The sequence below is a fragment of the Gadus macrocephalus genome, chromosome 23 (genome assembly GCF_031168955.1).
Source record: "Gadus macrocephalus chromosome 23, ASM3116895v1".
Taxonomy (NCBI): Eukaryota; Metazoa; Chordata; class Actinopteri; order Gadiformes; family Gadidae; genus Gadus; species Gadus macrocephalus.
Window position 1 is genome coordinate 5392024 of NC_082404.1, and position 13061 is coordinate 5405084.

Below are 13061 nucleotides of genomic sequence, written 5' to 3' on the forward strand. Positions count from 1 at the left end.
GGTACGTGGGGTTGACAGCACGTCCTCATACTAACAACACGGGTCGCGTGTTGTGCGACCAGAGAGCTGTGCTGCTGATGGCCGAGGGTCAGGCCAATGCACTCGCTGCAAAAATATATAAGAGGCCGTGCAGAATGTGCATTTGTGGATGTGTTGCGCTGTGCATGCGTGCCAGTATAGTGTGAGTTTGTGGGTCTGGAATGAGTGCTCTTTGAATTTACGTGACATTTTCCATGTGTGTGTGTGTGTGTGTGTGTGTGTCTGTGTTGTGGTGTCGTTAGGTGTGTGTCTACGGGAAAGGGATCACTAACGGACGGGAAAGGTCCGGGTCAGCTGATGGAAAGACGGGGTCGAAGGTCACAGTGGGTGTTCAGGGGGATCCCGCGTCGCATCCTATTTTAGGCCTCTCGACCCCCTCCCCCCCGTCCCCCCCGTCGCTGGGTATCCCCTCACATTGAGTCACACACACACACACACACACCCATAAACCAACACACACACACACGCAGCGAGAGAGGGCAGTCGTGGACCAATGCCTGAGCAGCACGTACAGGAAGAGTGTTTGGCATGCAGATAAACAGACACACGCTCTCACACACGCTAACACTCCCTGACACGGCGCGACCCACAAGCGTGAACCGGCCTCCACTCGGGACGCAGCTAGACACACAAACACACACACACACAGGCAATAGAGATGACACACGCGCGGGGAGGCATCGCGGAGCCCAAGGCGGTGTGTGTGTCCCTGGTGGCCCTGGCCAGGGAGCTGAGGACCAGGCTGAAGGCGCTCAGGCTCGGGGGGCCGCCGTCGGACAAGCACTCCCCCGAGCGGGACCCGCGGCGGGGGCCCTGGGACCCTCCCAACCCCCGGGGCAGGGCTCTGGGGACCGGGTGCACTCTAGGGAGCGATGGGGCCGGGGGCGGGGCCGGGACGGGGGCGAGGGCGCCATGGGGTCTGCCCGGGGTCTTTAGGAGGACCAGAGGGAGAAGAACACCAAAGACAGAGACACCCAGAGTAGCTGTGAGTACTACTCAGTGTGGGTCTGTGTGTGTGGGGGATTTTGGTAGGCTCATGCCTCTGGTGTGTGTTTATTTTGTTGTCTATACCTCTATTATCCTTGCTAGTGTGTGTCTTACTGTGGAGCCGTGATCCAGAGTGTGTGTCTGTGAATGCACAGAATCCGTCTGTCGTACACAAAAGTTCCGTCTGTGGAAACCCGAACCCTGAAGTGTCGCTGGGAATACTTTTTAGGAGGCCGGTGTGGAAATATCGGATAAACAGGTGCTCCGTACCGACACGAACATGATCACATCAATCACGTGTTCAAATAGAATAAATGTCATCCTGCAAATGTACGAGATCAACGGTTGTTAGGCCAGAGACAAATATCGCTTAATGGCTTGAGTCTCATTAGTATCTGCCAATGTTGAAAAACACATTAAGATGGAAAACGTCTAGATTCACTTAGTATAAGTGTGTGTGTGTGTGTGTGTGTGTGGCTTGTCCTTTCCAGCGCTGACGTGTGCTAACATTAGCATGGGTGCTCTCCCTGGGTTTTTTGGACAGGACGTAGGAATGGAACACACTTCCTGTGGCTCTTGGCAACCGTCGCTAGGCTTTACAAGTGGCGGTTACAGTGAAAATTGTTTTGTAAGTACAGTTCCCAAATATGGGGATGAGATGACGTCTTTCAAATGGGACGAGGTGTTTATGAAATAACATTTTGGCTGTTGCTAACTCAACTGACAATGTGGTCCACATATTTCTCAACATGACCACACATTCTTGTTTCCACAACAATTGTTGAAGAGTTGTCCAAACTAGAATATAATCGTCAAATTGGCGATGAGAACCTTTTTAGGCCATTAACAATCCAGAGATGTTTTGTGCACCATAAGATTATGAACATGAATTAAAACATATTGAAACATTTAATATGAGCATATCATAAAATCGGTGGCTATTCAGATGAAAAAAAATGTCCCGTCATTTCCACTGATTAAATTCCCCTCCAAATGGACCGTTGGTGAATTGTCCTCCCTTGATCACGATGACACAATAACCGTCAACCGCCGCAGTGCACATTTATAACCAGTGCCTTGGTCCTTTATTTCCTATCGAGTTATTCATCGCTAATATGTAGTTATGATTCATAATAACTGGCGCATGCATTCATTAGGTTTCCTGAGGGGAGCCGACTGATTACATTAATGCAGGCTATGGCCACTGATGAGGTTAGTAGAATCTATTTGCAGCGATTAGCTTTATTGCTAAGGGGCGTCCTCGCTCTTTCCTGTTCGCCGGGGTCCACCAGCTGGTGCATGGAGCTGTCTGACTCAAATGTCTTCACACTGAGGAGCCCAGGAAATCAGACAAGGAGGAGAAACACCCAGAAGCTTTGAACCAAATATATGAACATGCATATATCGCTACTTATGTAAGCTTTGGAGGTTAGACGCTAGTTCCTTTTTTTAATGAGGTTCGTCCGCTGGGAAAGTCCAACGCATGTATGTCGTTTAGGTGCGGTCAATCTGATTGGCAGCTGAAACTTGTTTAGATGATTGGACCGCCTCATTCACAGGCTCCGCCTCCAGTCCTGGCCTGGCCCCGCGTCATATTTAGATTGTTTCATGCTATGCGTGTGTGGCTGTTGGGCTCAGATTTTGACCTTGGATGTGTGTGTGAGCCACAGTTAAAGTTAATAATAAATTATAATAATACAGCTTGCATATCACTAATGAGCATTTCATAGCTAAGTAAGTTTCGGCACCTGTTAAATTATTAGATCAACCAATTTAGATAATTTAACGCCTTGGCAAATTCAATCATGTGCGCAACTGTATTTTTGTATATTTTGTGCGTGTGTGTGTGCGCGCATGTGCATGCGCATGTGCGTGTGTTAAGAGCACAGGTGCTTGGCTTTGCAGTTTTTTTAATCCTTTGATTAGAAGGCGTTACATGAGCATTTTGTCAACACGTCTGCCAATCTCCGTCTGTTGCCGCACGCACATGCACACACAATCACATGCAGCCACACGCAATCACACACAATCAAATGCACACACAATTACATGAACACGCACGCACACACACACACACACACACACACACACACACACACACACACACACACACACACAACATTGCACTCAGTGCTTCTCAGTAGCAGGATAAACCCCTTGTACCTGAGTGGTGGGTAGATGCAGTCTGTTTACTTAATACCATCAAACTAACCAGAAGCTCCTCTGCACCTGGACAACGCTCGTTACTCGGCTCTGCTAGGACTCTTATGTTTTGGAACGGTGAAATTGCAGCATTTGGAAGAGAGGACAATTTTGCTTTGAAGTTGAAGCGAGAAACGGAGGTTGTCTGATAAGTGTAAAAAGGAAAAGTTAAAGTGGCAAGCTATTTGGCTGATCCTCTTGAGGCACACACCGCGCACGCACGCGCTACACTACACTTCTGTATTCCCACTGAGGAGAGCGGGAACGGTCCAAATCAGAGCAGAGGTGAGAACAGTTGAAGTAAAGATAGAAAATGTGTGAGAGAGAGAAGGAAGAAAGGGAGGGCATATTAAAGGATGGCTAGAGGGAGAGAAAGTGGGAGAGGGGGAGGGAGGGAGGAGGCACAGGAAGGAGGACGGCGGCAGACTCAGTGTAGGAGAAGTAGAGGAACGGAGAGGATCACAAGCCCAGGCGGGATCCGACGCCGACATGCTCGCACCTCGGAGCCACGGCCGAGACTACAGGACCCACAATGCACTGGCACACCCAACCCCGCACAGGTCGCTCACCTGGGAAGTAGAGGTGCGGAAGAAGGGCGGAGAAGAAGACACGGGAGGTGAAGATGAGCAGGTGTGTTCGCAAAAACAGGAGCAGAGGAGGGGAGAGAAACGCAGACCATGCTGTAGGCTAGAGAGCTTTGAGTGGAAGGAATGAGAAGGTGTGTGTGTGTGTGAGCGGTAGCCGAGGTGAAATGCAAAGGCATGGGAGGGATATCAAGAACGCCGGGACAGTGTCTGGACCTGATGGACCGAACCCAACGACCCAAATACGACGGAAGGAGGTAGAGTGCCGGCTGGGAGTGGGACCATTGGCTGGGAGTGGGACCATTGGCTGGGAGGGGGACCATTGGCTGGGAGGGGGACCATTGGCTGGGGGGGGGACCATTGGCTGGGAGGGGGACCATTGGCTGGGAGGGGGACCATTGGCTGGCACCAGGGTGGAAAGACGGAGGGACAAGGAAGCGGTTGTCCGGATGAGAAAGAGAACTGCACAGAAACAGAAAGAGGATCCTTGTGGGTTTATTGTTGTGGTTTCATCGCGTCATTGGGCAGACGGAGCCTGCTCTGGTGCATAAAATAGCTGGCAAAGGGGGATTTGAACACACTTACACCATCAAAGTGTGAGATCATGAGTCACTGAGAACGAGATGACAGGATGTGTGTCAAGTGTGTGTCGGAGATGAGAACATGATGATTTTGTGTTTGTGCTCAATTTAATTTACAGTTTTGGTGTGTGTGTGGCTTTCAATGCACAGTGCTTGTTTGTGTGTGTGACTTTGAATGTACAGTGCGTGTACTTGGATTAACGTTGATGACTTGAATCTGTGGGGAGGAAGATATAGGACGTTGTTCCTATATCTTAGGACTTCTAAAGGACTTCTTCAACTAGTGACATACATACAATGTACATTTGCATGCATGCATACAGGGCTACGCACACACACACACACACACACACACACACACACACACACACACACACACACACACACACACACACACACACACACACACACACACACACACACACACACAAACTCAGACGATGAAGGTATCCCTGAGTAGTGAGATATGGACACGATGGGACCAGAAGCATCGCAGCATGGATGGCACAGGATCTCCATTGTTGTGCACGCTGTTGTAGTGGCTCACCAGAACATTGTGTAGTCGAGCGGAGGGTCACCTGTTCACCGTGATGTCATTCTGCTCTTCGGTCGGTCATCCTGCATCTGAATAGGCGTTTGATGTTTTCGGAGTGTGGATCAGCTGAATAAGGATTCATTTTCTCTGCGTGTGTCTGTGTGCTCCACAGGAGGAAGTCCCCATGAAGGAGATCAACATCACCCTGCACGTGAAGGAGGGGTCGGAGCGGGCCGACCCGCGGCAGTTTGAACTGCGCAAGGTCCTGGGACAGGGCTCCTTCGGCAAGGTGTGTGTGTGCGTGTGCGTGCGTGTGCGTGTGTGTGTGATTTGTACTGCATGTTTAAATGCACTTAGTGTGATAATGTGACGTGTGTGTATTTGACATTTGTGTGTGTGTCTGTCATTTGAGCCTTCATTCACACCTTTACTGTTAACACATGCATTGCGAGTGAGTCTGTGTGTGCCACAGATCTCCATAAATATATTCCCAATGCCAGTATTTGACAGTAGGTTGCCATGGAGATGGCAGGATGAGGGTTCTGGTATCCCCCGTCGAGGGCTATTACCTGTGTGTGTGTGTGTGTGTGTGTGTGTGTATTTCATGAAGATAATAATAACCATTACCAATGAAGTGGGTCATATCCAAGCAAATGTTAATGTTGTTTGTGCTGTTTTGTTGGGGCCAAGTGGAGCCTGTTTCTAGAGCCTGGTGCACACACACCACAGACATATAATTAACACACATACCCACGCACACACATAATTAACACACATCGATTATACTTCACACAGCCGAATCTATACAAACACACCCCAGACACACTGTTCATATCATCTTTGTGTGTGTCTGTGTTTGTGCCTGCAGGTATTTTTGGTGAGAAAGATCACAGGACCAGATGCAGGCCAGTTGTATGCCATGAAGGTTCTGAAGAAGGCCACGCTTAAAGGTAAAGAGAGAGATGCAGGCTGAGAGAGGAAGAGAAGCAGAGAACGAGAGAGAGAGAGTATGGCACAGGGAGAGGGAGGCAGAGAGAGACATAGACGGAGACAGAGACAGGGATGGGTCAAATGGGATAGAGGCAAGAGATCTAAGGGAGGAACTCCTGTCCTGTTCAACTAGCGCCCTCTGGTGGTTGTAAAATAACACATCCCTTGAGCTCTGTTTTGATCCAACTGAACTGAATCTGTCTCTCCTCCTCTTTGTTCAGTTATGCCTTCAGCTAACCAAGGAATATGATTTAATTCACAGAAAAAATAAGTCTTTGACCATAACAAGCTGGGCCAGGTCACGTCTGAGTTCAATATCTCTCCAAGATAGAGGGATTCTTTCCTTTATTAGAGTTCTGCCTCTTTGACAATATCAGCAGTATGTAATAAGCAGGTCCAATAAAGGTTTTTCAATTTGATTGAGAGGGAGAGAGAGGTGGGCTAGCTAGTTTGTATGCACATTTTCATGCAAGGGTAAAATGTATTGTGTATTAGTATACATTTTTTTCTGTTTTGTGTTTCCAGTGCGGGACAGAGTGAGAACTAAGATGGAGAGAGACATCTTGGTGGAGGTCAACCACCCCTTCATCGTCAAGCTGCACTATGGTGAGTCAGCGAGTCGGCCCACCAACCAATCCCTGACGTCCGCGGTGACTCAGCAGCTGAACGGCGGCCAATCACCTCTTACTACAGTGTTATGGGCTCTGTTCCTGTTACAGAAGAAGCATTTAGCGAGGAGGAGGAATAAATCAGTTCCCTGACAACAAGCACTTCTATTCCCTGCCCTTTCGCTTCTCTCCTTTTTATTGTTTTTAACCTTGTGCTCTCGTCCCTCCCTCCTCTCCCTCCCTCCTCTCCCTCCCTCCTCTCCCTGCCCTCCCTCCTCGTTCTCTCCCTCAGCGTTCCAGACCGAGGGGAAGCTGTACCTGATCCTGGACTTCCTGCGCGGAGGAGATCTGTTCACAAGGCTCTCCAAGGAGGTACCCCGCAGTGCTCCCCCTGCAGCCTTAAGGCCCTGTTCACCGGGGACGGGGCCTTTGGGAGGGGACGGTTCACAGGGTAGAACAGACAGGGAACAGCTGCTCAAACACAGAGGAAAGGTTCAGAAGCAGCCGTGAGGTCGAAGATGGTTGACGCATATTGACTATTGGCCAAGACACGGTATAGTATCTTCTGTAGGAGGGTACCATTAGTTAGCATCCACTAAGATACCATTGACAACCGGGCCTACTTTTCAATTGTTTTTCCAAAGAAAATCGATTTTCGGGTCAGGCTGATGATATAAATATTCCTGAAGCAAAGATTCCTGATTAAAAGAAAAAGAAGTATTTACCTAGCGGCAATCTTGGATCTAAATGCTAGCTGGGTGGGGGACCAGAATGTGGAATACTGCACCTAAATGGTTACCGCGGTGTAATGGTTTGAGCCAATATAAGAGCAACAGCACCACTAACGTGTGTGTGTGTGTGTGTGTGTGTGTGTGTGTGTGTGTGTGTGTGTGTGTGTGTGTGTGTGTGTGTGTGTGTGTGTGTGTGTGTGTGTGTGTGTGTGTGTGTGTGTGTGTGTGTGTGTGTGTGTGTGTGCGTGCGTGCGTGCGTGCGTGCGTGCAGGTGATGTTCACTGAAGAGGACGTCAAGTTCTACCTGGCGGAGTTGGCCCTGGCGCTGGACCATCTGCACGGTCTGGGAATCATTTACAGAGACCTGAAGCCCGAGAAGTAAGACCCCTGAGCCATACAACAACATATACAGACAAAGATAAATACTACCCCTGTCCCATACATCAACACACACACACAAAGATAAATACTACCACTGTCCCATACATGAACACACACACACAAAGGATAAATACTACCCGTTCCATACATCAACACATGCTACGATAGATACTATCCCTGACACACACACACATGCCTATACACACCCACAGAATAGGTATACTACCCCTGTCCCATACATCAACACATACACACATAGATATACTACCACTGTCCCATACATAAAGACAAACAGACAGACAGACAGAAACAAATACTACCCCTGTCCACTACATGAACACAATATACACACACACATAAATTCTTGAATTAGTAGCATGAATTAATGAATCTCATTTTTAATGAAACCATGTGTGTTATTTCAGCATCTTGTTAGATGAAGAAGGACACATCAAACTCACAGGTAGGGTGTGTGTGCGTGCGTGTGTGTGTGTGTGTGTTTTACTTCCTGTGTGTTACGGTGTGCTTGCATTTATATATTTCAATTAATCCTTCTGGCTGAGTTTCATATTATAATATGTGTATGTGTGTGTGTGTGTGTGTGTGTGTGTGTGTGTGTGTGTGTGTGTGTGTTTGTGCGCGATGCAGACTTTGGCCTGAGCAAGGAGGCCGTGGACCATGAGAACAAGGCGTACTCGTTCTGCGGGACGGTGGAGTACATGGCCCCTGAGGTGGTCAACAGGAGAGGACACACGCACAGCGCTGATTGGTGGTCCTACGGCGTGCTCATGGTGAGAAGGGCGCCCGGTTGGTCGTGGCTGTCTGCCAATCAGATTATAGGACATTCATTGGACGTCAACTAAATCTCAGAGAGAATAGTGCCCGTGTGGTAATAAATGGCATTTTGATCGTCTGTTTTTCTCTTTTTGTCCTTCACAAAAATGGAGGAGAGGGGGAGAAATGTGGACAATGTCTTTCCTTCCTCTTCTCGATTTGTCTCTTTGGATTCTCTCTTTCTCTCGTTTTCAAATGTGGGTTTTATTGGCCTGCGAAACGTGTTTACATTGCTAACCGACGTACAAAGTAAAATGCTGACACTTTACAATTAGGGTCCTATGATTGAACATTATTTAACATTAGTTGATGCAGTAACATGTATTCCATATCATAAGCATAGGGGTTAGGGTTAACCCTAAGCATATTAAATAATGTATACATTGTTCCCTTAGCTAACATGAGCACAAAGTAAATGGTTACTAGTTCATTGTTAATGAACTGTTAGTTAAAGTCGAAATCTTGAAGATTTCATGTAAATTACCATAATTGACTATCTATTGCATTGGTAGTGGAGCCTATGGCCCACTAAGGAAAGCCCTTGCATTGGCAGTATCACTAATGTACTGAACTGGGAGTCATCTCTGGGAACCATCACCACTTATCACCAAAGGTTTCGCTGAAGAGACCAAAATAGAAATCTTTGAGATAGCCACTTTAATGCTTATAACTGTTTTGGCTAATGTGACTTCATGATTAACTAATGTATCCTTGTTTTAAAGTGTTGTACCAGTACCAGTCAAATGAATGAGATGGTAAAGAATAGTATGCAATACAATAACAATGTAAAGATGTATATATACAGTGAAAATGATGAAGCTAACTCTCCCCATTTCTCTGTGTCTCCCCCTCAGTTTGAGATGCTGACAGGGACTCTCCCCTTCCAGGGGAAGGACAGGAAGGAGACCATGACCATGATCCTAAAGTGAGTCCCTTCCCACTCACACCTGCACTTCTCTGTCCCTCTGCATTACAGAGAGGCTTAGAGTTTGATGGAGAGAGAGAGAGAGAGGGAGAGATTGCGAGAGAGAGACAGAGTTGGATGGAGAGAGAGCAAGAGAAGAGAGAGACATAGAATGTGTTTAGATTGTATGATGCTTTGGCAATAGTGTTTCATCATTCATGCCAATAAAGCACATTTTATTTTATTTATGAGAGAGAGAGAGAGAGAGAGATTTTTTTATCTATATATAATACATATATATATATATAATATATATATAAAGAGAGACATAGAGAGAGGGATACAGGGAGAGAGACATTATGACATATGGGGATGCAGAGGTAAAGACAGAACAGAGAGGAACTGAGAGAATGAAAGAGATGGACTGAACTATTAGGATGGATTCAAAGGAATGGAGAGAGAGAGAGAGAGAGAGAGAGAGAGAGAAGAGAGAGAGAGAGAGAGAGAGAGAGAGACGGGTGTGAGTATAGAGTGATGGAGGTACAGAAGGGAGTAAATGTAGATGAAAGGGGACTAAAGCGGAGAGAGAGGGAGAGAGTTTTCTAAAAGGAGAGTGAAACGTGATCTCTATGCTGTCGCAGAGGAAGCAGTCTTTCCTTTCCTCTTTTTTATCTCTCTGTTTGCCTTTCGGCATGTGAAACGCTGCGCTGCAGTTCTTTAGAGTGCTGACCTGGTTTCCTGTGCGAGTGCACAAGTGTTTGAGTGTGTGTGCTGGTGCATATGTGTTTATATTGCAATCTAGTAATTCAGAGGCAGCGGGCTGAGCCCCAGTGCAGCCATCATGTGAATAAACAAGGTATTAGTGACCGTGGCATCATGACACGGACATAATTATACCCTGTTAGCACTTCTCTTCATCGCTCTTTTTCGTGTGTGTGTGTGTGTGTGTGTGTGTGTGTGTGTGTGTGTGTGTGTGTGTGTGTGTGTGTGTGTGTGTGTGTGTGTGTGTGTGTGTGTGTGTGTGTCTGTTCTCCTATTGTACCTCTCTGGCCTCTGTTCTCTATCTTTCCATGCTCTCTTTCCCTCTTTTTAATCCCTTTTTCAACATTTCCTCCCTACCTCCCTCCCACCTATCTACCTCCAGGGCTAAGTTGGGGATGCCACAGTTCTTGAGTTCAGAAGCCCAGAGTCTCCTCAGGAACCTGTTCAAGCGGAACCCGGCTAACAGGCTAGGTAGCACATCCGCCCACCTGGCAAAAGCTCAGAAGCTGAACACGCTGAACACCACATGCTAAACATCCTGCTTGATGAAGTGGCTACAACTAGCAACAGCTCTGATGACAATTGTTATAGCTATTGTTCGCTATTGATCCTGTGAAATTCTGTTTACAAGGTCAATATCAGCCCACTATCTCGGTGATGTTGACGTGTGTGGTGTGTGTGTGTGTGTGTGTGTGTGTGTGTGTGTGTGTGTCTGTGTGTGTGTGTGTGTGTGTGTGTGTGTGTGTGTGTGTGTGTGTGTGTGTGTGTGTGTGTGTGTGTGTGTGTGTGTGTGTGTGTGTGTGTGTGTGTGTGTGTGTACAGGAGCGGGACCAGATGGTGTGGAGGAGATTAAAAGACATCATTTCTATAACACCATTGACTGGAATGTGAGTCACTCTCACCTCTTCTCTCTCTCCCACTCCACCTGTTGTTGATACCTGCCATTGCCATAGTAATACCAAAACAAACCACTGTCCTTGCCTCCGAGTCGACCTGCTCTCAAGCACTTCATCACCAACACACCTCATCCAATACAAAGTGTCACCAGTCAGCCTCTGTGATATAGAACTGTCTGTTTCCACCATTGATTGATTAGCAATGGGGATGTGTTAGCTTTTGAGCTTTGTCTGAGTTCTCTCTCTCTCTCTCTCTCTCTCTCTCTCTCTCTCTCTCTCTCTCTCTCTCTCTCTCTCTCTCCTCTCCTCTCTCTCTCTCTCTCTCTCTCTCTCTCTCTCTCTCTCTCTCTCTCTCTCTCTCTCTCTCTCTCTCTCTCGACATGGTGTAGAAGCTCTTCCGCAGGGAGATCCCTCCTCCTTTCAAACCCGCCTCAGGCCGTCCCGATGACACCTTCTACTTCGACCCAGAGTTCACCGCCAAGACCCCAAGAGGTACACACACACTCACTCTCTCACTCACTGACACACACAGCCTCACAAACCCGCCTATACATATTTTACCTGATAATAGACATAGTTTGTGTGTGTGTATGTGTGTGCTTGCACGCTCTCCAGATTCTCCAGGAGTGCCTCCCAGTGCTAACGCCCATCAGCTCTTCAGAGGCTTCAGTTTTGTTGCGATAACGGAGGAAGAAACTCAACCATTACCAAATGTCATAGTAAAGGTAATATATTGTTAGTGCATACCCTGGGAGCGTTATTGACCAATCAGGATCAAGTACTGAACAATGCTGTATAATAACGTTTACTTTCTATGTATGTGTGTGTGTGGTGTGTGTGTGTGCGCGCTCAGCAGCTGCACAGAAGCACGTCTCAGTTCTCGGACGCGTATGACATCAAGGAGGACATCGGCGTGGGGTCGTACTCCATCTGCAAGCGCTGTTTGCACAAAGGCACCGGCATGGAGTACGCGGTCAAGGTAGGCCCCGCCCGTTCCCACTGCCCCGCCCCCTCCAGCAGGGCGTCCGCTCTCGCCCCTCGCGCCCCTCCCAGCGTGTGTAACCAAGCCTGCGCCTGTCGGTCCGCAGATCATTAGCAAGGCCAAGAGGGACCCCACGGAGGAGGTGGAGATCCTGCTGAGATACGGCCAGCACCCTAACATCATCACCCTCAAAGACGTGAGTCCCGCCCTGCCAGTCTGACGCTCTGACGCTCTGCCTGGGTGGACCCCCTGATCCCAAAGCACACAGCGCCAGACAATGTTTATGAATGATTGTGGCCGTTAAGGTGTGTTCCCAGAGAAGAATTAAGGCGTGGCTCGAATCCGTACAAGTCAAAGTCATTGCAGAGAGGCATTGACTTTAATACACTGGGTCCACACACATACCAAAGGGGTGTGAACGCACGTCTCTGATACTTTACAATAGGTAAGGACTCGTGCTGGTGGTCATCTGCGCCGTGGTTGAGAATGAATTGGCAGAAAGAAACGTTGTTGTTCAAAACTATTCGCGCCGCATTTGGTGTGCAAGCACAGTTTGGCTTGAGTCCTGCACAAAGTGAGCAGAAATAACAATGAGCCCACTGAAGAGGACCTCCACTCCAACTGAACTATAATGCTGGGTCCCATATTGACAGTGGCATTATTGTACTATTGCATTCGTTTATGTACTAATAAATGATACATTAATGTATTATTAATGTATGTAATAGTGTAGCAATGTCTCCTACACATAATGTACTGCTCGTAACTATGAATCATTAGCCATGATGATGATGTCAGTTCCTTACATAGCGGACGCCTCTGAGACCTTTAAAACTAACAGTGGATCATCATCTATCTCATGCTTATGTCAGCAATCTCCTGCCACCCCAGATGCATATAAGGGGTGGGTCCCGACCCCCAGGTGGTCTGGGGACCAGCGTCTGACCCCCTGTGGTGTTCCCAGGTGTTGACGACGGGCGCTCCGTCTACCTGGTCTCTGAGCTGATGAAGGGCGGCGAGCTGCTGGACAAGATCCTGCGGCAGA

General features: G+C 47.9%; 1 protein-coding gene across 1 annotated transcript in view; it reads left to right on the forward strand.

Moving 5' to 3' along the window:
* Positions 1-410: 410 nt before the first annotated feature.
* rps6ka3b (ribosomal protein S6 kinase, polypeptide 3b) overlaps positions 411-13061 on the forward strand; it is a 16289-nt gene continuing 3638 nt past the window's right edge. The window contains 17 exon segments of the mRNA XM_060045016.1: positions 411-1024; positions 1571-1654; positions 5101-5217; positions 5797-5878; positions 6444-6524; positions 6819-6898; positions 7529-7635; positions 8064-8101; positions 8287-8429; positions 9327-9397; positions 10521-10609; positions 10961-11025; positions 11424-11526; positions 11650-11759; positions 11888-12013; positions 12123-12224; positions 12992-13061. The exon segment at positions 12992-13061 is cut by the window's right edge and continues 77 nt beyond it. Coding sequence (XP_059900999.1) covers positions 698-1024; positions 1571-1654; positions 5101-5217; positions 5797-5878; positions 6444-6524; positions 6819-6898; positions 7529-7635; positions 8064-8101; positions 8287-8429; positions 9327-9397; positions 10521-10609; positions 10961-11025; positions 11424-11526; positions 11650-11759; positions 11888-12013; positions 12123-12224; positions 12992-13061 — 1795 coding nt within the window. The 5' untranslated portion in view covers positions 411-697.